At 39.0% G+C, this 25,775-nt stretch overlaps 1 protein-coding gene across 3 annotated transcripts in view; it reads right to left on the bottom strand.

Moving 5' to 3' along the window:
• The window catches only part of RAB23 (RAB23, member RAS oncogene family), a 35,098-nt gene extending 12,595 nt beyond the window's left edge, over positions 1–22,503 (bottom strand). Inside the window, exons 1-3 of one of the 3 annotated variants that reach the window (XM_012500479.2) lie at positions 22,212–22,503; positions 10,430–10,649; positions 7,823–7,908 (exon numbers count right to left, since the gene is read on the bottom strand). In XM_012500479.2, the coding sequence (XP_012355933.1) occupies positions 7,823–7,908; positions 10,430–10,584 (241 nt within the window). In that variant the 5' untranslated portion in view covers positions 10,585–10,649; positions 22,212–22,503. Of the gene's footprint in view, positions 1–7,822; positions 7,909–10,429; positions 10,650–10,955; positions 11,263–22,211 lie in introns of those variants that run through there. The other 2 variants (XM_030803640.1, XM_030803639.1) reach the window with 2 other exon arrangements.
• Between the last annotated feature and the right edge of the window lie 3,272 nt (positions 22,504–25,775).

Genomic DNA, 25,775 nt, shown 5'->3' with positions numbered 1-25,775 from the left:
ATCTCCAAAGCAGGGTAGTTCACCTGATACCAAGCCTTTATATCAAATGCTGCACCACCCTGTCTGATTTAACCTAAATATATTACTAAAATGGAAAAAAAATCAACTGGATTACTTTTTATGGATTACTTTTATGGTTATAATAATTCTGACAAATGTTGGACAACCACTTGTTTCCATTTCCCCTAACTGAATATCATCTTCCATCTAGACAGATAAAATACTTTGTCAAGCTGTGATTCATCATGCTTCTTCTATGTCTGGAAAAATCCTAATGACCAGAAAGCCCTTTCTAATATTTAGTTTAAAAAGCTCAAAAGATGACCCCTTACCCTCCACCCTTTTTTTAAAAAAAAACTGACTGAGGTACCAGTAAAGCATGTAACAAATACAAGATTCCAAGATTTATGAGACAGATCATTATTTGCAGAATTTAGAAAGCAAATGGCTGATGATCCTGCTACACAACTCTGAACTCCCTCAAGCACTTCAAGAATTTTTTTTTTTTTTTAATGAGACGGGGGTTGGAAAGAAAAAGGATCTGTAAAGAATTTCTTGGCCGGGTGTGGTGGCTCACGCCTGTAATCCCAGCACTTTGGGAGGCTGCGGTGGGCGGATCATGAGGTCAGGAGTTCGAGACAAGCCTGGCCAACATAGTGAAACCTTGTCTCTACTAAAAATACAAAAATTAGCTGGGTGTGGTGGTGGGTGCCTATAGTCCCAGCTACTTGGGAGGCTGAGGCAGGAGAATCGCTTGAACCTGGGAGGCAGAGGTTGCAGTGAGCTGAGGCCATGCCATCGCACTCCAGCCTGGGTGACAGAGTGAGACTCTGTCTCCAAAAAAAAAAGAATTTTTGTAGAGGAAGTACTGTACTCCAAACCCTTTCTCCTGCAAAAAGGTGCAGTAGGACGGATGAGGGTGCTATCACCACCTCCTTCATCTCAAACCTTAAAGAATGGATGCTGACAAGACCAATTTAGGAGGCTGTTATGTATTTCCAGCAACTGGGGGACATTAGGGACTAATGATGCCTTGATTCAAGCCTGAGAAAAATGCAATGGGTGAGAGTGAGAGTGAAAAATCAAAACCAGCCGAAAAAAAGCAGAGAGCTATACTGGGAAGGAACTGTGCTTCCCCCAATGGCAGGGCAAAGAATGCACATGAATTTCATAGGGGCAGAGATGAACCACATCTAAGAGATACCAGTAATGGGGCTCTGGACATGCTAAACTAAAATATGGCACCTTGACGTACTGAATATTTTAAGCTGAAGGAATCTGAGAAAACAGCAGAAGCAGGAGAGTCACTTTGATCTCCCCCAGCCCCTTCTCCTCTGAAGCAGGTCATAAAATTCAGGAAGGATTTTCTTTTTTTTTTTTTTTTTTTTTTTGAGATGGAGTCTTGCTCTGTCACCCAGGCTGGAGTGCAGTGGCATGATCTTGGCTTACGGCAGCCTCTGCCTCCCGGGTTCAAGCAATTCTCCTGCCTCAGCCTACTGAGTAGCTGAGATTACAGGCACCCACCACCACGCCCAGCTAATTTTTCTATACTTTTAGCAGAGATGGGGTTTTGCCATGTTGGCCAGGCTGGTCTTGAACTCCTGACCTCAGGTGATCCGCCCACCTTGGCCTCCCAAAGGAAGGATTTTCTGACCCTCACCTGAAGGAGGTCATAAGCCCTTCAGGTGAGAGGTGACCTCCATATACCCAGAGGAAAGGAGAATCCTCATTTCTGAAGAGAGAGGGACACCAAAAGGAATCTGAATGAACCTCTGCTGATGAATCTTGCTAAGTTTCCTCCAGTTTACTGCTCTTAGCTCATGTGTCCTATCACATTCTTCAACGACTTTGCACTCTTCCTCAAACCTGGTATAAAAACGCTCAGGTTTAACTGTTTATTTGGGTTTTCATTTCCTTATGAAGGCTTCTTTGTCACATAAAACTTATATTAAATAAATTCATAAGTTTTTCTCTTGTTAATCTGTCTTTTGTTAGAGACCCAATCAAGGACCAAAAAGAGTAGAAGGAAAAGATATTTTTCCTCTCCTACAAACCAAAGTCACAGTAAAAAACTGTAACAAAAATCTATTTCATGTCGTCTGTATCTTTCTGTACTAACTAAAATCACTGGTTCCTACTGCCTGGAGTCGACTTTCTAAAAAGCTTTAGAGAAATCATCTGGGATCCCAGAGGCTTCCTAATTTGTGCTCTGTTGTAACCTATTTACAAGAAGGTCTTGTTTCAACATCTCTCACTATACAATTAAGCCAGCATTCCAAGTCCATAATAATACCTTTGAGCGATGGCTTTGATATAATGGGTCTTTTAAATGAATTATAATAAAATTGTTCTTTTTAAAATTTTAATTTGTTGATTTTTATGCATCATTAATAACACATTTCTAGGATTTAAATCAGCGAGTCATAACTATATATGGCATAGTGTCTCTATTTGCGGCACTAAATTTGTATCTTAATTCATTCTTTCTAGCCCTTACCTTCTCTTCTTACTTTTATTTCTATTTAATTTCATCACTATCTAAAGCTGTACTAGCAGCAGATATTGTCTGATTGCCTAGGTGGCATCTCTCCCTAAAAACACCTTTCCCCCACTGTATAGTAGCCATACGGTTCAGGTAGACTAAACCTATTCTCTGCTGGAGGTGGGAGTTGTGGTGGTGGCAAGGAGTACAATGTGATCCAAGTCAATTAATCACATTCCTCTCATTATCGCAATCAGGTCAAGGGTGGTCTAATCAGAGAAAAGCTCAGGACATCTGAACCACTGCTATGGGAAGTAACCCTCTCTCCCCAAGGATGTAAACAAAGCATCTGGCTGTCATTGCTCCTGGTGATAATCTTGCAACCCAAAAGGAAATCAACATGAGGAGGTACCAGTACCACACAGGAAGAGACAAAGCCAGGAGAATCAGTAAGGTTATAGGCTGAACAAACAACTAAAAGGGATGCTATTTCCAGACTTTTCTATCAAATTAGTAAATCTCTGTAGTTTTAAGCCAGTATGAAATTATTTTTATTTGGCAGCAACCAAAAGCATTCTAATGGAACCCCAAAGAGGTTTCCCAAAGGGAAAACATAAAATAATGTTCAATATACTGTTTTTCAGTTTTATGTATAATTGCTGTTTTTTCTTTAATTCATATTGTATTGTGATAAATGTTTACTTTTACCATTTAGAAAAAGAAGAAGCTGAAACTGAGGACCTATCTCAGTATCTCACCCTCTTTGCCATTTTAATATAGTCAGCTAAAAAAAAGTTAAATTACTAAGATAGGCTGTTTTTTTTTTTTTGTTTTTTTTTTTTGAGACAGAGTCTTGCTCTATCACCCAGGCTGGAGTGCAGTGGCATGATCTCGGCTCACTGCAACCTCTGCCTCCTGGGTTCAAGCTATTTTCATGCCTCAGCCTCCCCAGTACTGAGATTATAGGTGTGTGCCACCACACCTGGCTAACTTTTGTATTTTTAGTAGAGACGTGGTTTCATCATATTGGCCCGGCTGGTCTCAAACTCCTGACCTCAGGTGACCTGCTGGCCACAGCCTCCCAAAGTGCTGGGATTACAGGCGTGAGCCACTGCGCCCAGCCAGTTTTGCCTTTTTAAATTATAGAAACATAATGTCAAATATATTATCTAAAAATAACCCTATTGGTTAAAAAGTAATAACTGCCACATCAAACTGTCGAAAGCTTAAAAAGGAATAGGCCAGCCTATTTCCTCAAAAAAAAGAACAGACATTTCATGCAGAGAATTTAGAAGACAAAGTTCACTAGATAAAAATAAAATAATGAAAATCTCAAGTAATCCTACTTCTTTCTGGTGTTTCCACGTAGGTTTTATGTTTATTTTTTTCCTGAGTGTGTGGGGAAGGTAGTGGTAATAACTCCACTAAAAAATACAAATAACTTTTACTCAAGAATAAAACTGTACGTTTAGGACCTGTTAATCAATACTGTCGAGGCTGATGAAATTCGTAATTTGATAAAAATATCTACTTGAATGACAGAGCCTTGGTAGAAAAAACAATACCATCTACTCCGAGAACAGCTTGGGGTAGTAAAAACACAGTTCTCAACCTTACACCATGATACAGGTGCTCAGGATCCAAATTGGTAGCCACAGAGAACCACCAAAGCTGCTGTGGACGGGAAGCCTTAAAGTACACAGTAAATAGAGTGGTAAGTAGTGGTGGCAAGAAACCAAAATGTGTTTTAGAGCAGGCAGTGGAAGTCAAGTTTCCTTGGTACCAATTTAGAAAGGCAACTTCTTTGGTCATTTATATGTTAGTACAATTATTAAACCTTAGTTGTCATTATTACAATAAATCCTACATTTTCAAAAGTGAAAAAAATAAGCTATATATTCAAAAGTTAATTGAATTCACCCAATTTCTCAAGTATATCAATTTTATATAACTGGTATAAATTTGTAAATAAAGAAGCAAGCTACTTCAATAAAATCAATGGTAAATCCTGTCTAAAAGAAATTATGTGTTTATATGATACTGTACCTAAAAGTTCATTAACACTGTCACTTGAAACTTTCATATATATATAGATTTCTTCAAGAGACATATACTGGTATACTGCTATTCAATATACCTATTCTATTTTCAAGTACTGCTTCTCTGATAATCCAGGACACACAAACATAGGTTCCCTTTCAAGTTGGGTAAACTGACATATTAAAGAAGACTTCCATGAAGAAGTCAGAAGAATTTCCATTGTATACATAACTATTATTTCAGTTTCATTAAACCTGTATCTTCCAATATAGGATGTTTAAAGAGACTTTGAAAAAATAATTCATAACTGCTTCCATATCATCGGTTCTTGGGGACTGTTTAGTATTCAACTACTAGCATTCTATGTACTAAGATAGAATATATTTTAATTTTTATGATACCAAAGAGTAGATTTAAAAGCAGAAGACAAAAGGAGATTTAAGAAGTAAAAAAGATAATTAGCTTAAAGGAAACTTTTCAGATATATTTCTAAGCAATGTTATTACATGAATATAAATACAAGTTAAGACAAAGAAGCCAGGGCAAGCTTTACTATGCCTATTATATCCCTAGAACAATGGAGACACTTAATACACATTTTCTGAATAAAACTTCAAATCTAGAGAAAGAGTCATGGGGGCAACTATAAACAAGGTAGATCCTACTTTCCTGGGGCTTCTAGTTCAGACAGCAAATACCTTTAAGTGAAATCATTTATATTTATAAATATAGATATATGTATACATACACACACATACATGTATATGTGTACATACTACACAGACATGTTTACATACATACATATATGTATATGTGTATATATACATGTTTATATTTATAAATATGTGTATATGTACACATATACATATATCTGCATTTATAAATATACATACACTTTGTGTATATATACACATACATACACTAAATATATATGCACACATATATACACACTATATTAATTACATATATACATATTAACATATATACACATATATATTGTGTATATATATGTGTATGTATGTGTGTGTGTGTGTGTATAAATATATATATATAAAAATAAAATTTCATCCATTACTTAAGGTCAGAGTATAAAGTTATAGCATCTGATAAGTAAAATGAGACTGTGTGATGAACGAGCAGAATTTCACTTTATAAAAAAATTAACCAAAATGATACTGTCTCTTAAGGTCAACTGAATTCACTTGAGCCAACAGGTGCTACGCAACAGGGCTGGGGAGACAAAGACAAAAACCCTGCCACTCCATAAGCCAGAAGCTAAAGTAACTCATAATCTCTTAGGGAAAATAAATATGCAAATGCTACATAGAGTGATAAATGCAATAAACATATGAATTAGCTAAAAAAAATTATTAACTGTTCAGGGATGAGGGCCACAGAAAGTTTCACAGACTTCTGAGATGTTAAGCTTGAAGGCAGAAGGTCAAGTAAGACAAGAAAGCATTCCAGGCATAGTGTAAAAAGAAAAGAAAAAAATGGGGGATTTCTCAAGGGTGAAGTACAAGTGAGGAATCAGCAGACGACGCTGGACAGACAAGGAGAAACACAGTTGTAAAGTCCTGTGTATATGATGCTGAAGAGTTTTAACCACGAAAGTGATTTGGTAGTGGGAAGGATAAAATAGTTTTCACTGATTCCATCTATTTTCTCAAGGAAGACTGAGGTGAAGAAATCAGCAGAGTGGAGAGGAGGAAGGGATTCCCAAGGTTAAGGCAAGAGAAAACACAAAAGAGCTCTTTTGGAAAATGACAGAGACTTGAGTAAAGAACACTGAGAGTGCCTGGCAGCACTACGTCCTCATTAAGGTTATGTGATAGTAGCTTCAAAGTTCAGTCTCAATGGTTGGCTGATCTCTATATGGTTCAGGTGCTTGGATGCAGATTGGTAGATAGTCGGGTTTAACTGGGTTGGGCATTTTGCTGAGCAAGTATTATGCAGAGAGCGTAGGTCAGGGAGTTAAAGGTCCTACAGGACTAGAAAGCGTCTGGGTATTAAAGTTAGCAAGCCACAAACCACCAGTAGTGGTCAGAGAGTAGGAGACTACAGAGGTTTAGATTTTGGGGTAATGAAACAATTGTTGGCCTTGAAAACAAGGAAATGAGCAACAGGCTGAATTTTCAAAAAGTAACCCAAACAATTGTGGAGAAGAAACTGAGTCAGATGCCAGTGTTATCAGAAAGGAGGCTTATAAAGGAAGTTGATGGACCATAGCAAGCAGGGGGATTAGTGGTGGGTAAAAGTCTCGTGACCTGGACTTTCAAGGTGCTGAGGTTTTTGAAGGAGAAAAGAGGAGGAATGGTGTGGAAGGAGCAGTGAGAAACAAGACGCCCTCTGCCCAACAGCCTTTGAGTCTTGAAGAATGAGAGTATGCAGGGATATGGGTAAAAAGCCTCCCTTAGAGAAGGCAGCAGAGGAAGTTGTGTCTTTAGAAAACAAGTTTTAATTACAACACGGTGAAAAGTTCAGAAAAGAGGGACATCACAGATGGGATAATCAGTATATCAGTTGTGCCTTTTTATTTCCCACAGCATCTGCGAAATGCAGAGTATTAAATACCTGTCACTATGAATGATCAATTAATATTTACTTGGCATCAACAGGCTATAATGCTACATGGTATTCCACCAAGCTTTTGTTACTGTGTTCTCTCACTTTAATCACTATTGGCAGTTGAGTTACAGGAACACTGAAAATGGTGTTTTAAATTCCAAAAGAAAAGGGCAAAATTTTATAAGAAAACGTTAAAGGAAACTTTTAAGTTCCATTTGGAAGTTTAATTTAGCCTTTTAAGAAATTTTAGCCCACATTTTAGAGCCTTAAATTCTTTAGTCATGGTTCCTTCCTTTCACAGGTATCTCATACTTCTCTGAACTCCTACAGCAGTGAAAAGGCTTTACCGTGTGACTTCATGTGTCATAACAAATGTCATCTTATTTGCCAGGGCTTTACTTTTTCATATGTTAGCTTCCACTCTCTGACTATACAGTCATTTTCTTGGGGTCAAAGTAGGCGTTTAAGAGTTTCTTACTGATTTGGTCTGGGAATGCCTACATGAGTCATATAATTCTAAGGCAGAGACAAACTGTCTATAGTACCAGGTATTATTTGCTACTATAAAAGATCTTTAGAAGAATAATTAACTGGGGTTTTAAAAAATACTTTGAAATCATTTTAACTATTCTTCAAGAGAAGCCCTTATATGGGAAACAAAGAAAGCAAAATTATTAATTTAGCCAAAATAATGTGCCCAAACAAAATAAATAAATAAATCCTGTGTTTTACCTCGATAGTAGGCCTTTGTAATTGCATCAAATTCCTCCTGACCTGCAGTGTCCCATAACATTAGTCTGACATCTTCATCATTAACTCTAAAACAAGAGATGAATTTATTTCATATGTAAAGGAAAATGTTTTTGGTAATATAGCTTTGTGTATATTTTTCATTTTCAAATCCAAAAAACTACAAATGCTCCTTGACTTATGATGGGTTGTCCCAATAAACCTACCGGGGGTTACATCCTGGTAAGCCCATTGTAAGCTGAAAATTTCCTTAAGTCAAAACTGCATTTAACACCCCATTAAACCACTGTAAATTAAAAAAACTCATAAGCTGAACTATTATAAATCCTTATGCTCCTCAACTTATGATGGGGCTATGTCTCAAAAAACCCATGCTGAAGTTGAAAAACTGTAAGTCAAACCTTCTTGAGTCAGGGACCACATGTACACTGTCAGTTTCACCCTGAAAAACTCTGAGTACTTTCGGATGTTGATATCATTATCAACAGTGAAAGAGTGAAAAACGTTCCCCTAAAGCTATAGCTTCCCACATGATTTGGATTTATCTGCCATGTTTTTTTCCTTGACACAGTCACAGCGTAGTCTAAGATTAACGTTTTGGGAAGGGGAATTTCCTTAGGTCAGTGCCTGTTCTCCTTTCCTGACATCTTTCTAATGGGTTCTGGTGCTTTTGTGATAAAATGAGGATAAGAATGCAAAAAAGCAATTTACCGCCAGTCATGGTGGCTCATGCCTGTAATCCCAGCAATTTGTGAGGCCAAAGTGGGCGGATCACTTGAGGCCAGGAGTTCAGTACCAGCCTGGCCAACATGGCGAAACCCTGTCTCTACCAAAAATACAAAAATTAGCCGTGTGTGGTGGCGCATGCCTGTAATCCCAGCTACCCAGGAGGCTGAGATGGGAAAATCGCTTGAGCCTGGGAGGCGGAGCACCACTGCACTCCAGCCTGGGAGACAGAGTGAGACTCTGTCTCAAAAAAAAAAAAAAAAAAGCAATTTACCTCCCTGGCTCACTGGTTGCCCTTAAACTTAAAATTTACTCTATTTTGTCATGTAGTCAATTCTCATTATTCACAGTAGTTATGTTCCATAATGTCAATGTGAACACTGAATTAGCAAATACTGAATCACTGCTCCTAAGGGAAACACAGGGTTAGGTTCTTGAGAACCCCGGTTACATTTTCATCAACTGATCAATGAGTAACATTGTTTTACGTGTTTCTGTTTAAAGACACCTTACTGATATATATTGTTAATTCATTAACACTGAATTCACGACCAACAGCACTATAACTCATGCCTGAACAAAGCTTATTTATTTAAAAATAAACGTATTTATTTTTTCTGTAAGGCACATCATAGCCTTCCTATACTTAGGAATGCTAGACAGCACTTCAGCACTACACTTAGGAGCCTTCTTAAACAGCAAAATCACCAAGAAAAAGCACAAAATGTAAAAAATGCGGCATTAAACAGAACACAAAAAGGACACATGTTTACTGAATGAGGTGCTGAAACAAGAAAGCAGACTTATTTGATGACTTCAGCTGGGAAGTGCATGCTGGGCAACTTAAATTTTTTGCTGCTCTATGTATGTCCACAAACGACCACAAACGACCACAAATGCACTACACATACTGATTCTGGGGTTACAAATAAATATTACCAAGTGGGTGAATTTGCATATGCAGAACCTATAAATAATAAGGATTGACTGCATACTTAAATATTTATTTGGTTTCAGGTAAGAAGTATAAAAAGCAAACATCATCAAGACTTAAAATGCTTGCTCTTAAAATATGTTCTAAGAGAGGAAGCAAATATGGAAATACTTTTAAAAAGACAGTAATAGAATACAGACTAGAAATTAATCTTTAAAATCATAAAATTATCTTTGATGTTAAAGTTGGGCCAGTAACCAGGTTTGTAATATTTCAAATTACAATTTGAAATACAAACTAAAATGTATTTGGGTAATACATTTTAGTTTGTCTGCTACAATTTAAAATATCCTTAGAAGTTCTCAGGACTAATGACAAAAAATATTACTCTGATGTGCTTTAGAATCCAAATGAATTTCCTGAAGTAGGATTTCCTTTTCATAGGCAAATTTTGTCCTCCCAAATCTGTTTTATCTTATTTCTTTAGAGTAAAGCAAACTATTAATTCTCTAACTTCCATACAGTCTTGCCTAGTTTCAAAAAGAGAACAGACATTCTAATGAAAAGGAGCCCATAATATAACTTTCATTCCAAAGGAAATAGCAGTTGGAAATCTCACTGGGGTCAGCATCAGTTAGTGTTTAAGACGTGCCCAAGGTGTCACCAATAAATATAAAACAGCTATGAGACAGAAAAAAACGTGGGAAGGAGAGTAGAAAAAGAAAAAAAAATGAAAGAAGAAGGGAAGTGATGAAAGAAAAAAAAGGATAAAGTTACCTATGTAATGAAAACCACCATCACTGTTGCATGAGCATTGCCACTAGTTGCCACACCTCAAAATCCACTGCAATTAGTTAACTATTACTCCAATGAGTCTTGGATATAGTTCACAAATCAAAGCCAAAGGAATAAAATGGCCAAGTACTTACTGAATTTGTCGCTCCAAAAAATCAACTCCAATGGTTTTCTTGTAGTCTTTTGTAAAAATGCCTTTGCAATATCGCTGAATCATACTTGATTTTCCAACTGCTCCATTCCCTACAACCACCATCTTTATGGCAACTTCCATATCTTCCTCCAACATTTTTTGAGCTGAAATGGTTTCTGTACCAACTCTAATTCCAGGAGATCAGATCTTCCCTCTCAAATCTGTGGTTTAAAATGAAATTATTTTTTCATAACACAAAAATGTACAAAATAAACTAATTGTTTTATCAAGAAATTATCATATTGCATTGCAAGGATGTGTTTTCATAACTGAGGTCCCTCCCACTCTCTTTAGATAATGTAAATTCTTTGAAATGTACAGCAATAACAATTCATTTTTGAATGAATCCTCATCAGTAGCGCAATGCATGACATTCACATATCAATAAATACCTAGATCTACTTTCATAGAATGATGACTAGGGTCATTAGATTTGTGATGCCTGATTATTTAAAGGTGCCACTTACTAGTTCTGTGCTCTTAGTGAATACGTTGCTTCACTTCTTCAGGCTTCTGTTTCCTGGCAATAATATCCATCTCATATGGTTGTTGATCAATGATACACGTAAAGCACTTAGCATAGTGAAAGTTATGCATTCAAAATTTAGTTAAGCATTCCTGATCCAAAAATCTGAAGTCTGAAATGCGGCAAAATCTGTAATTTTTTAAGCACTGACATGATGCCATAAGGGAAAAATTCCATACCTGACATGTGATAGGTAACAGTCAAAACAGTCAAAACTTTGTTTCATGTACAAAAATACTGAAAGTACTGTATAAAATTACTTTGAGGCTATGTGTATAAGGCATATATGAAACATAAATGAATTTCCTGTTTAGACTTGGGTCCTGTCCCCAAGACATCTCATTATGTACATGCAAATAGGGCAGGTGTGGTGGCTCATGCCTATAATCCCAGCATTTTGGGAGGCTGAGGCAAGAGGATCACTTGAAGCCAGGAGTTTGAGACTAGCCTGGGCAACATATAGAGACCCAGTCGCCACTAAAAAAAAATAAAATAAAATAAATTAGCCGAGTGTAGTGGTGCATGCCTGTAGTCCCAGCTACACAGGAGGCTGAGGTGGGAGGATCCCTTGAGCCCAGGGGTTTGAAGCTGCAGTGAGCTATGGTCATGCCACTGTACTCTAGCCTAGGTGATAGAACAAGACGCTGTCTCTAAAACAAATTAAAATAAAAAAACATTGTAAATCCTCCATAGTGTATCACCAAATAGGCAACAAATTCAAAATCTGTGGAAATTGCTTTTCAACCTCACAGGTAATAATTTATGTCCCTAAAAAAGCACCCCGAAGAAGGTTTTGTATAATAGTGTACGACCACGTGTCAGCACTGGGCTCTTAGTTATAGTGATTTAGTGTTTGGTTTACAATGAATCCTGTACAAATAAATATCTTACACCACACATTCTTGCTTTAGTTTCAAACCTTTATAGTTACACATACAGTGAAAGCAATAGAATGGGCACTTTGCATTTTAAGAATGAAAAGAACAGAAAGTCAATTTCTTCATGTTTCTTCTTAAAATTACTAGTTAGGCTACTGCCCATTTAGCTATTATATTTCAACTACTTTAACTGAAAATCCATCTATACAACCACTATGCCAAGGGAGTCCAAAATGTGAACATTCCTTTCTTTGTCCCTAATAGTCTCAGCAATTGTCTCTGGTACTTTACAAACCTGAGTGATCGTAAGAATCACCTAAAAGTACTTGTTAAAGTACAGTTCTGGGTCTCTGCCTCAGACATAATTTATCAGAAATTTCACAGGAGGCCTTGGAATCTGGTTTATAAAACAAGCAGAAAAGGTGCTGCTTAGCTCTCCCTTCATGAGCTGCTAGCTGGCAGTCTCTGCTACCTCACCTTCAGGATCCACTGCACTGTCCACTCCTGTTGAGGCCACATTCTCCCCAGGTAAAGACTAAACAGGCAGTGCCACTTGAGTTGGGCCAATTCTGCACAACATGGATCCTCTTTGGTCTGGGGCTCCCCATCAGACTAGCTGAGATTTTTCAGAAATGCACTGCAGTCTGGGGCTCTTTCCACCCCATCTTTCTTTATCCTTTCACAAGTATAAAAACTAGCTTTGCAGCCTCTTTATCCTTCTCAGGCATTTCCCCCAATAAATCTCTTGCACTTCTAATTCCATCTTGATACTTGCTTCCTGGAGAACTCAAATGGATATACATCCCAAGTGATTTTACAATCAGGTAAATGTCAAAGCCAATATCCTATGCTAGTGATTCTCAATTTTGGCTATACACTGGAATCATCTGGATAACTTTTTAAAAATACTTGGCTGGGGGCAGTGGCTCACACCTGTAATCCCAGTGCTTTGGGAAGCTGAGGCAGGAGGATTGCCTGAGGCCAGGAGTTCAAGACCAGCCTGGGCACCATGTGAGTCCCTGTCTCTACCAAAAGAAAAAAAAATTGGCCAGGCATGGTGGCACGAGCCTGTAGTCCCAGCTACTCGGGAAGCTAAGGCAGGAGAATTGTTTGAGCCCAGGAGTTCAAGGCCACAGTGAGCTATGACTGTACCACTGCACTTCAGCTTGGGTGACAGAGCGAGGCGCTGTCTAAAAAACAAACAAACAAACAAAAAACCTGATGCCTGATGCCTGCATCTTGTCCTCTGAATATACGATCAGATGGTCTAGGGCAGTGGTTCCCAACCATTTTGGCACCAGGGACTTGCTTTGGTGGAAGACAGCTTCCACAGATGGGAGGTTGGTGGGGGGCAGTGGAGGGATGGTTTGGGGATAAAACTGTTCTACCTCAAATCATCAGGCATTAGTTAAGATTCTCATAAGGATATAAGGAGTGCTGCAACCTAGATCCCTCACATGTGCAGTTCTCAATAGAGTTTGGGCTCCTATGAGAATCTAATGCTGCTGCTGATTTGACAGGAGGTGGAGCTCAGGCAGTAATGCTCGCAGCCACTCACCTCCTGCTGTGTGGCCCAGTTCCTAACAGGCCACAGAACGGTACCAGTCCACGGCCTGGGGGTTGGGGACCCCGGTCTAGGGTACAATCTGGACATCAAGTATCACCATCCTATTACCCTACACAAGATGTAGTCTTTAGGACACAGGGTCAAATATAAAATTCTGACCAGGATCTGACCCTTGTTCATCCAACTGTATCTCACACTGGTTCAGTTCCTAGAAAGCAACTTCCTTTCTCTACCTAAACAATTCTTCACCCAAAAAAACTGTTACTTTCCAAAAAAGGCAACAACAAAAATCTTATCACATTTTATCCTTTTAAAGATACATACTTCGGACACTTTTGCTTCTGAACTGATACACATTTTTCCCTATTCCTTCCTCTAAGTATAACTAAAAATTTTGGATACTATATATAAACAAACATTAGACACTGAAAAGTGGAAAGGTACCACAGGACACAAAGCACAACATGGTTATGAGTTTTCCTTGAGTTCTTTTTACCTCATATATCCCAGACTGGATTACAGAGAAGCTAGTAACCAGGAAATATCACCACCACCAACAAAAAAAACATAAAAGCCTACTCTCTTGAGTCAAAGGACCAGGAAAGGGGCAGCCTAGCAAGCAGAAAGATAGAAAACACCTATACCCTTGTGAGGGCTATATTGATGCACCCCAACTCCCTCTATGGGGTGGTGTCAGAAAAGACCAACTGGGGAGGACTGGGGAGAACTTGCATCCTCACTGGAAGAAATGAAGGCACCCCCCACCCCTGCCCAACCACCACCAGGGCATCCCTGGAGACCATGAGGGAGCCTGAACTCCCACCCCACCCACCAATTCAGTCATCCCTACCCCTTTTCACCTCTACTTTTTTGCTGGGGTGGTGTCGGATGAAGCCGATTAGAAAGTCAGGACTTCCACTGTCTCTCACAGGTAGTAAGGCCATCTGCTGACTCCCTGCAGTGTCAGTGGGTCCACCTCTTCCCAGCCAGGGTGGCATCAGTGGCCCCCAGTAGACAGTCATCATGACCAGTGGTAAGAGGAGCTCTTCCCATTCTCAGTTTCTTTCTTTTTTTTTTTAGGCAGTGTCTCATTCTACACTCCAGGCAGGAGTGCAGTGGGGTGAACACAGCTCACTGCAGCCTCAACTTCCTGGGCTCAAGCAATCATCCCACCTCAGCTGGGACTACAGGCGCACACCACCACGCCTGGCTGGTTTTTGCATTTTTTTTTTGCAGAGACAGGGTTTTGCCATTTTGGCCAGGCTGGTCTCAAACTCCTGGGCTCAAGCGATCAGCCTGCCTTGGCCTCCCAAAGTGCTGGGATTACAGGCACGAGCCACCACGCCCAGCCCACTGTGTTTCAATGGAAGACAAGCAGGAAACCTGGAGTTTTATCCTCACCTGGTAGTAAAGAGGTAGTGCCCCACCCTTCCTGTTTTTGGAGCACATCAAAGGAAGAGAATCAAGCTAAAAGAGAATGTAATGAGACCAGAGAATCACAACATAACACTCCCAGTGTCCTGATTTCATCGAAAATCACTCGGCACACCAAGAACTAGGAAAATCTTAAATGCAAAAGACAATCAATAGACACTAGCAATGAGATGACAGACATTAGATTCATGTAATAAGGATTTTAAAAATAAAAAGTTAACTAGCAGTCAATGAGCAATTATGGATATACTTAAACGAATGTAAAAAATAAAGAGTCTCAAAAATAAACAGAAGATATAAAGAAGTACCAAATGGAAAGTAGAACTGAAAATTATAATAACCATAATTTAAAAAACTCAATGATACGTTCAACGGCAGAATAAAGAGGACAGAGGAAAGAATTAGTGAACTTGAACATACAATCTGAGCCATGCAAACAGGCTGAAATAAAGGACAGAGCCTTCAAGACCTGTGGAACTAAACCACAAAAAAATCGCATATTTCTGTCATTGGAGTTCCAGGAGGAGAGGAGAAAGAAGAAAGGGCTAAAAAAGGACTTGAAGAAATAATGACTGAAAATTTCCCAAATATGGAAAAAGACAAAGCTACAGATTCAAGAAGCTGAGTAAATCCCAAACAGGATAAACCAGTCAAAATCTAGACCTAAACAAATCAAAGTCAAACTTCTGAAAACTAAAGACAAAACATTTTGAAAGCAGCCAAAGAAAAAGGATGGGGAAAAGTAATTTGAATGACAGTGAATTTCTCCTCAGAAACCACGGAGGCCAGAAGGAAGTGGCACATCATTTTTTGAGTGTTGAAAGAAAAGAACTGTCAACTCAAAATTATATATCCAACAAAAATATCCTCTAGGAATGAAAAGGAAATCAAGGTAATCTCTGATGAGGGAAAACTAAGAGCATTTGTTGACAGTAGACCAATGCAAAAGAACAGCTAATGGAAGTTCTAAGTGGAAAAGAAATAATTTTTTAAAAGAAGAACTTGGAGTATCAGAACAAAAGAAAGAACATGGTAAGAGCAAAAATATTGTTAAATACAATAGACTTCCCTTCTCCTCTTGAGTGTTCTAAACTATGTTTGATAGTTGAAAAAAATTATAAAACTGTCCAATGTGGTGTTCAATATATGTAGGGAAAATATTTAAGACAATTATAAATGGGGAAGGATAAAGGACTATAAAGGGAGGTACGGGTTCTACACTTCACTTGAATTTGTAAAATATTGACTGCAATGATAAATTACGTTGATAAATCACATATACAGTCATGCACCACATAACATTTTGGTCAATGATGGATTGCATATACAACAGTGGTCCCTTAAAATTACAATGCCATATGTTTACTATGCCTTTTCTATGTTTAAATATGTTTAGATACACAAATATTTACCAATGTGTTACAAGTACCTACAGTATTCAATACAGTAACAGTGTACAGGTTTGTGGCTTAGGAGCAATAATCTATAGCATACAGCCTAGATGTGTAGTAGGCTATACCATCTAGGTCTGTGTAAGTACATTTTAGTATGTTCACACAATGACAAAACCATAATGTGCATCCCCATAGTTAAGCAATGCATGACTATATATATAATGTAATACCAATAACAACCACTAAAACAATAAATAATACAAGCAGGTACTCTCAAAAACAGATAAATCAAAATGGAATTCTAAAAACACAATAAAAACAGGATTTAATTGATATTTATAGAACTGTCTATACAACAGCACAATATACCTCCTTTCAAGTACCCAAAGAGAACATATTCTGGGCCATAAAACAAACATCAACATGTCACAGGGCAAACCCCAAAACTGGAGTTCAGCCCAGGAGGCCACGTGGGTTTTTGGCTTTGTGCAAAAGGAATTCAAGGGTGAGCCAACAGAGTGACGTGAAAGCAAGTTTATTAAGAAATTAAAGGAATAAAAGAGTGGCTGCTCCATAGACAGAGCGGCCCTGAGGGCTGGTGGTTGGTTATTTTTATGGGTTTTTTTTTTATTATATGCTATACAAGGGGTGGATTATTCTTGACTTTTCTGGGAAAGGGATGGGGGAATTCCCAGAACTGAGGGTTCCTCCCCGTTTCAGACAATATAAGGTAACTTCCAGACGTTGCCATGGCATTTATAAATTGTCATGGTGCTGATGGCAGTAACCTTTAGTATGCTAATATATTATAATTAGCATACAATGAGCAGTGAGGACAACCAGAGGTCACTTGCATGACCATCTTGGTTTTCGCCAGCTTCTTTACTCATCCTGTTTTGTCAGTGGGGATCTTTTCAGACCTGTATCTTGTGGAACCAGATCTACTGACCTCCTGTCTCAAACACACTTAAAATAATGGAAATCATACAGAATGTGTTCACTGATCACAATGGAATCAAACCAGAAATCAATAACAGAAAGATAAAACAGGGAAATCTCTAGACAGAAACTAAAAGCACACACTTTTCAAACAATCCAAGATTCAAAGTAGTAGTCATAAGTAAAAAAAAAAAAAAAACTTAAATGAAAGTGAAAATACATGTGAAACTTTGTGGGGCACAGCTAAATTAGTGCTGAAATGGGAAAATATATTTTATTTTATTATTATTATTTTTGAGACAAAGTCTCACTCAGTAGTCCAGGCTGGAGTGCAGTGGCCCGATCTCGGCTCACCGCAACCTCCCCCTCCCATGTTCAAGCAATACTGCCTCAGCCTCGCGAGTAGGTGGGACTACACGCATGCATCACCATGCTGGGCTAATTTTTGTATTTTTAGTAGAGACAGGATTTCACCATGTTGGCCAGGCAGGTCTCTAACTCCTGGCTCAAGTGATCCGCCCGCCATGGCCTCCCAAAGTGCTGGGACTACAGGCGTGAGCCACCGTGCCCAGCCTGAGATACGAAAATTTAGAGCACTACATGCTTACCTTAGAAAAGGAAAACAGTTTCAACTCAATAATCTAAGCACTCACTTCAAGAACTAGAAGAGCAAAATAAACCCAAAGCAAGCAAAAAAAGGAAGATACTAAAAAAGAAGAACAGAAATCATTGAAATTACAAACAGAAAAACTGATGAAACAAAAAGCTGGCTTTATGAGAAGATCAATAAATTTAACAAAACTTTAGTGAGACTAACACAAAAAAGATAGAGGACACAAATACCTAATACCGGGAATAAAATAGGGGATAGCAACATAGACTCTGCAGACTCAAAAGGATAATGTAACAACCCTACACACATAAATGTGACAACCCAGACAAAATGAACCCAATTCTTGAAAAAGCATAAACGACCATAATTCACCCAATATAATATAGGTCCATTTGAATACCCCTATAACTATGAAGGAAATTGAATTTGTAATGTAAAAACTCAGAAAGAAATCTATAGGATCAGGCAGTTTCACTGAAGAATTCTACTAAACATTTAAAAAAATTAACACCAATGTACACAATCTCCTCCAGAATAGAGACGAGGAAACACTTCCCAACTCTTTTTATGAAGCCAGCATTATCTTGATACCACAAAAAGACACTACAAAAAAGAAAATCAGACAAACTCTTCTGAACAAAGATGTAAAAATCTTCAACAAAGTATTAATGAATTGAATTCAGCAATATTTAAAAAACAATACATTGCAACCAAGTGGACTTTATTCTGGGAATGCAAGGCTAGTTAAACACGCAAAAAACAATCAATGTAGTCCACCATATTAATAAACTCAAGGAAAAAAACACAACATAATATCAACTGATGCAGAAGAAATACTTGACAAAATTCAACATTTGTGAGAAAACTCTGAGCAAACTAGAAATAGAATGGGACTTCTTCAACCTGGTAAAAGGCATCTATAGGCCGAGCACAGTGGCACATGTATGTAATCCTAGCACTTTGGGAGGCCAAGTCAGGCTGATCACCTGAGGTCAGGAGTTTGAGACCAGCTTGGACAACATGGTGAAACTGCATCTCTACTAAAAACACAAAAAATTAACTGGGTGTGGGGTCGCTCGCCTGTAATCCCAGCTACTCAGGAGACAGAGGCACAAGAATTGCTTGAACCCAGGAGGCAGAGGTTGCAGTGAGCTGAGATCGTGTGCCACTGCACTCCAGCCTGGGTGACAGAGTGAGATTCGGTCTTAAAAAAAAAAAAAAAAGCATCTATAACATAAAACAATTCTGGAAGACAAACTGCTTTCCCCTCAGATTGGGAACAAGGTAAGGATATCTATTCTCACTACTCCTATTCATCATATATGAAGTTCTAGTCATTGTAATAGGAAACAAAAGTAAAACACAAATTAGGAAAAAAATAAAACTTTCTCTATTCACAAATGACATGATTATCTTTGTAGAAAAACCCATGGAATCCACCAAAAATTTAAAAACCAAACCCTGAACTAATGAGTTTAGCAAAGTCAGAGGACATATGTACAACACACAAAATTCAATTGTATTTCTACGTACAAATAATGTACAATTTGAAACCAGTATTTTTTAGAATGAAATTTACAATAGCTCCAAAAACATTAAATACTTAGGTATAAATGTAACAAAACATGTACACAATTTGTATGCTGAAAACTACAAAACACTAAACAAATCAAAGACCTAAATAAATGGAAAGACATATCATGTTCATAGATTGGGAGACTCAACAAAGAAAACAGCAATTCTCCCTAAATTGATCTATGGGTGTACTACAATTTCAATCAAAGCACCAGCCAAATTTTTCTGTATCCACAAGCTGATTCTAAACTTTATACACAAAGGTAAAAGAATCAGAATAGCTAAAACAATTTTGAAAAAGAATAAAACTGGAGGAAATTATACTACCTGATTTTAAGACATTATAAGGCTAAATTAACAAAGTGTAATACTGGCAAAGGGAAAGCTAAGTAAATCAATGGAACAAAACAGGCCCAAAATAGACCCTCACAAATAAAGCCAATTGATTTTTAACAAAGGTGCAAAAGCAATTCAATGGAGAGAAGACCGTCTTTTCAACAAATGGTGATGGAAAAACTGGACATCCATATGCAAAAAAGTAAACCTTCACACCTTATACAATTAACTCAAATGGATCACAGATCTAAACGGAAAACTTTTATAAAACAATTTTTAGAAGGAGAAAATCTTGACCTGTTAGGCAGAGTTTTTAGACATGACACCAGATGACCCATAAAAGGAAAAACCGATACTGGACTTCACCAAAATTAAAAACATTGCTGTCTGAAAGACACTGTTAGAATGAAAAGACAAGACAGACTGGAAGAAAATACCTGAAAAACACGTATCTGACATATAATTTGTATCCAAAACATATAAAGAACCTTCAAAACTCAACGTAAGAAAACAGCCCAATTTAAAAATGGGCAAGAGACTTGGCCAGATACCTCACCAACGACTCCATGTGGCAAATGAACACATGAAAACATGTACAACATCTTTAGCCATTAGTTAAAGGCACATTAAAACCACAATGAGATACCACTACACACCTATTGGAATGGCTAAATTTAAAAAAACTGACACTACCAAATGCTGGAGTACGTGGAGCAACTAGAACTCTCACATGTTGTTTGTGGGAATGCAAAATGACACAGACACTCCAGAAAATAGTTTAACAGTTTTTTAAAAGTTAAACATACATTTACCATATGACCCTGCAATCCACTCCTAGCAATACCCTAGAGAAATGAAAACATGTCCATACAAAAACCTGTACATGGTATTCATAGCAGATCGATTCATAATCACAGAAAACTGAAAACCTCAAAGTCCTTCCATGGGCAGATGTAGAAACAAACTGTGGCATATCCACATAATAAAATAGTACTCAGCAATAAAAAAAGAAATTATCCATACAGGAAACAACTTGGAGAAATCTTAAAGGCATTATGCTGAGTGAAAAAAAGCTAATATTGAAAGATTACCAACTGTTATGATTCCATTTCTAGAAAAGATTAGTAATTGCCAGGGGTAAGGAGCATCATATAAAGGGATCACATTAGGTTTTTTTTCTGTGAGGAGGGAGTGATAGATTTGTTCTACATCCTTACTGTAGTGGTGGTAACATGAGTCTAAAATTCGCAGAACTGTACATCAAAAAAAGGATCAATTTTACCATATACTTTTTAAAATAATAAATTGATTTCCTTAAAATAAATTTAAAGAAAAAAGCCAAATTAAATTTTAACAGGCAGTCGGACTCTTGCTTTTCAGAAACTACTCTATAGACTTAAAGCACTAGATCAAAACAATTACGTTCTTAGAAATAAGCATAATTCTGAGTACAATTAAAAACCTTGACAATAATACCTTGTATAAACACCCTTTCCCCAAAACTTTTAACATTTTGCTAATGCGGTCTAATAAATTAGAAAAGCAAAGGGTGAATTAACTCACTAGTCAAAAGGTTGTTTTCTCATAACAGCCTTTATTTAAGTAGAAGTACAGTTATATTTGTAAAAATACTGAAAAACTTCTCAGGATCAATGAAATTACCTAGATGTTAGGAGATACATAAAAACCTAGAGAAGTTAACAGCCATTTTCAGACCCTACTGCCACTTCACTAGCTCCTGATAATGAAGATCTTACTCTCACACGCTCTCAGGTTCTTACTCCCGGGAACTGCCGATGGCTCCTCGGATCTCCGAGTAAAGTTAATTCTGCAGCAACCAGTGTCAATGGAATAGCACAATTTGGCTCATTCATATTCCAGCACTCTATGAACAAGAAACTAGGGAAGGGTGGGGTCGCGGGTAAAAAGTGGTCGCACTGCAGGGAGGAGTCTAAACGCCAGGGTGGAGCTGAGGACTCTCTTCGCCGTCAAACCTAACCTGGGCACTTCACGCCCTTACTGGTGTCTGGTCCAGCCCGGGTCGCCCCTTCCCCATTCGGGACTTGGGGCAGGCAAAAGGCCGAACGTTCGGCCAGACTGGGGACGCAGCACCGCCCTCGCTCCACCCCTCTTTCCCGCCCACCCGGCAATTCCAGGTACCGACCGCTGGGAGCTGGGAGGGGGCGCCGGGCTGGCGCTGCCGCCCACCTTCTCTAGCTGGAACTTGGGATGGGTGCTCAGGGACTGGAGAGCCGGCGCTCGGCGGTCCGAACCGGGAGATGGTGCAGCCGGGCCTGGAGGCCCCTGTCCTCGATACCCCTGCCCACTCCGGAGAGTAAGGCACAACCCGGGACCCCGGAGAGAAGCCGACTCTTCCCCAGTGGAGCCGGACGAATCCCCAGCCCCTGGAGAGGGCGAGTGAGTGCAGCGCGGCTGCACCGCAGCGCGAGCCGCTACTCACCGTCCCCCGCCGGCCGCGGACCCGCCGCCCGGCGCCGCCGGCTCCTCCTGGTCGCGGCGCAACCGCTGCCGCCGCTGCCTCCTTCCGACGCGCCAGCTCTCCCTGCGGGGCAGAACGGCTAGTTCGCACCCTCTTTCGCTCTCTTAAGAATGATTATGATTTTTAAACGAACTTTATTAGAAGCCAGGGCTCAGACTGAGTAGCTCAGCAGCAGCTCCGCCGGGGGTGGTGGGGCGCGGGAGTCTCGACTCCCCTCATCTGTGGACCCGCCGCGCTGCGGCGCATGCGCCGTGTTTCGTCTGCGCATGCTCTGTGCGGACCCGCGGCCCTGCCCGCCCCTGTTCTGGCGGGTGTCTGGCGGCGGCTCAGCTTTCCAGGCGCCTCCAAGGGATCCCGGGAGGGCAGTGGGGAGACCAGAGGCGAGCAGGATCTCCTAGATCGTGAACTCTAGAAAAGAGAAATCGGCCAATGGCGGTCCGCATGAGTTTCGCCTACAGAGTTATCACACTTCCAGAGTCCTCAAAGGGCTTGCCCCGCTTCGGACATATACCTTATTTTCTTGACCAGATGACATCTTAGGTGGCCGAGTGAGCAAAAAAATGTCGAGCAAAGTCGAAAACGCACTCACACAGCCTGCAGGATTTGGCTGGACAAAATAGAAGCCTGAGATGGTTAATTATTCAGAGAAGCGATCCAAAAACGAAAAAGTCCCGCAAAAGCAACCTCAAGTTTGCTTCAGTTGTTTTTGTATTTCAAAATAAAATAAAATAGAAAAAAAAGGTGGAAGATACCAAGTGTTGGCCAGGATGTAGAGTAACTGCATTCTTCTACTCTGCTGCTGGAATGTAAACTGGAACAACTCCTTTGAAAAACAGTTTGGGACTGTCTGCAAAAGGTGCATACCCTATGGCCCCGCAGTTCCACGCCTCCTTATAGAACAAAGAGAAACAAATACTTAGGGTGCACCGACAGGCAGGTATCAGAATGTTCGTAGCTGCATTTATTGTAATAATTCCTTAATGAGAATAACCCAAAAGACCATCAACAATAGAATAAATGAATGAAATTACACAGGGTTCATATAATGAAACACTATACAGCAACGCAAAAAAGCATCTGCAATTACGGGCAACAACGTGAATCAACTGCGGAAACCTAATGCCCAGCATAAAAAGACAACAAAAGTACACATGGCATAAGTCCATTTCTATAAAGTACAAAAACAGAAGAACTAAGAGGCTCAAAGTTAGCATAATGGTTACCTTGGTGGGCAGGGGATAGTGACTGGAAGGAGTTAGCGACTAGAAGAGGGGCTTCCAGTTAGCAACTGGAAGAGGCGCTTCCTTTTAGTAAGGTTCTCTCTGTTGATTTTGGCGCTAATTATAAATGCGTGTCCATTTGTGAAAATTCAAGCTGTACTCTTATGCACATTTTTCTGTGTGTGAATTTTAATTTTAAAAATTAGTGGAGATTATTTTACCTATAATAGCAATAGTATTTGTAAGAAATTTAATATCAAGTAGCTAACAGATTTATCTCTAGGATTTGGTTGGCAGTATCTCTTAAACTTGAGTAACGTGCTGATGCCCTTTCTGAGAAAAGAAAAAAAAAACAATTAAAAAGTTGGCAAATGACTTGAATAGACATTTCTCCAAAGAAGATATACAAATGGCCGATGAGCACATGAAAAGAGACTCATGGTCACTAATCATGAGGGAAATGCAACTCAAAATCATGAGATACAACTTCACACTCATTAGAATGATGATTATAAACACAGCAGAACAGAAAATAAATATGATTGTTGGCAAGGATGTGGAAAAATTATAACCTTTGTGTGCTGCTGGTGGGAATGTAAAATGGTACGGCCACTATGGAAAATTGTATGGTTCATCAGAACATTAAAAATAGAATTATCATATGATTAAATAATTCCACTTCTGACTATATATCCAAAAGAATTGAAAACAGGGACTCAAAAAAGACGTTTGTACAACCATGTTTATAGCAGCATTATTCACAATAGCCAAAGGGTGGAAGCAACCCAAGTGTCCATCAATGGATGAATGGATGAACAAAATGTAGTATATACATGCAATAAAATATTATTCAGCCTTGAAAAAGGAGGGACCCAGATGTGGCGATGTATCCCTGTAATCCCAGCTACTTAGGAGGCTGAGATGGGAGGATCACTTGAATCCAGGAGTTCAAGACCAGCCTGGGCAAATCCTGTCTCAAAAATAAAAGAGAGAGAGGGAAATTCTGACACGTTACAGCATGGATGAAGCTTGAAGACATTATGCCTAGTCACAAAAGGACAAATGCTGTATGATTCAACTTATATAAGGTACACAGAGTAGTCAAATTCATGAGACAGTTGGGGGGTGGGAAGTGGTTGTGGGGAAGGAAGGGCAGGTGGTGAATGGGGAGTTAATGTCTTATGCCTACAGTTTTAGCTTTGCAAGATGAAGAAAGTCTGGAGATAGATGGTGGTGATGGTTGCACAACGATGTGAATATACTTGATGCTCTTGAACTTTATATTTAAAAATGGCTAAAAATGGTAAATTTTATGTTTTATGTATACCTTGCCAAATTTCTTTTTAATGGGGGAAAAAAAAAAAAGAAAATCCTAGAGGGTCTCAGAGAGTACTTCTGGGATCCAAATTTGAGAAAAACTTACTGAAAGGGGGTTCCCCCCAAATCATTTCTTTCCTCCCCACTTTTCCATTTCCTTGGGATTGTTGGACATTGAAGGAGATCCAGAATATGCCACCCCAAAATATGCCACTTTGACACAAGCATTATTTGGAGTTGAAGGCAATTTAAAAACAGCAGAACAGAAGAAACACTCTGCTTTTCCCATTTCTGCCTAAAAGCAGGATATAAATTTCCCTTTGTGAAGTTGTTCCTCCCCGCCATCCCACACTAGGAGGAGGAGATTCCTATCACCAGAGCACCAACTTGAGTCGTATGGCAAACCTTGCAAAATAACACTTGTCTTCCAATAGTTTCCCTCATACAGTTTACTTGGCCACAGTTTACCACCTTCACAAGTCCCACCCCTTTTTCCTTTGTCTTATCACTTATCCACAATTTATCACCCTTTTAACAAATGGTATATAAGCTCTCAGGCCTAACTGCTTTTTGGGGTTTTCACTTCTTTTCTGTGAGGCCCCCCATGTGCATATGAAATAAACCTTTTCCTGTTTATCTGTCATTTGTCAATTTAATTTGCAGGCTTCTGCTACTGAACTTACGAGAGTAGAGAAAAAGTGTTTATCCTCCCTGCAGACATGCTCAGTGCAATTAAAGTCTACTTTTTATTTGACTTGAGGCTGCTCTCAAGGACACAGCAGAGATTCTCATGCTCTCACTGAAGGCAGTGAAATAATGAAAGCCTGCCTGGAAACCTGGCCTTTTAAATCATGTAGTTGTGCTATAGTAGAAATAGCAACAGAATTAACCTAAAAGGTTTTGAAAGAAATTTTACCTGCAGTGACTAGAAATGAGTTTCACAAAATTATTTTAAGGAAAACATTCTGAAAAGTTAGTTATTAAGTCA

Source organism: Nomascus leucogenys, chromosome 22a (assembly GCF_006542625.1).
Source record: "Nomascus leucogenys isolate Asia chromosome 22a, Asia_NLE_v1, whole genome shotgun sequence".
Taxonomy (NCBI): domain Eukaryota; kingdom Metazoa; phylum Chordata; class Mammalia; order Primates; family Hylobatidae; genus Nomascus; species Nomascus leucogenys.
Note: the sequence above shows the minus strand (reverse complement) of the source record. Positions and strands in the feature narration are given on the sequence as shown.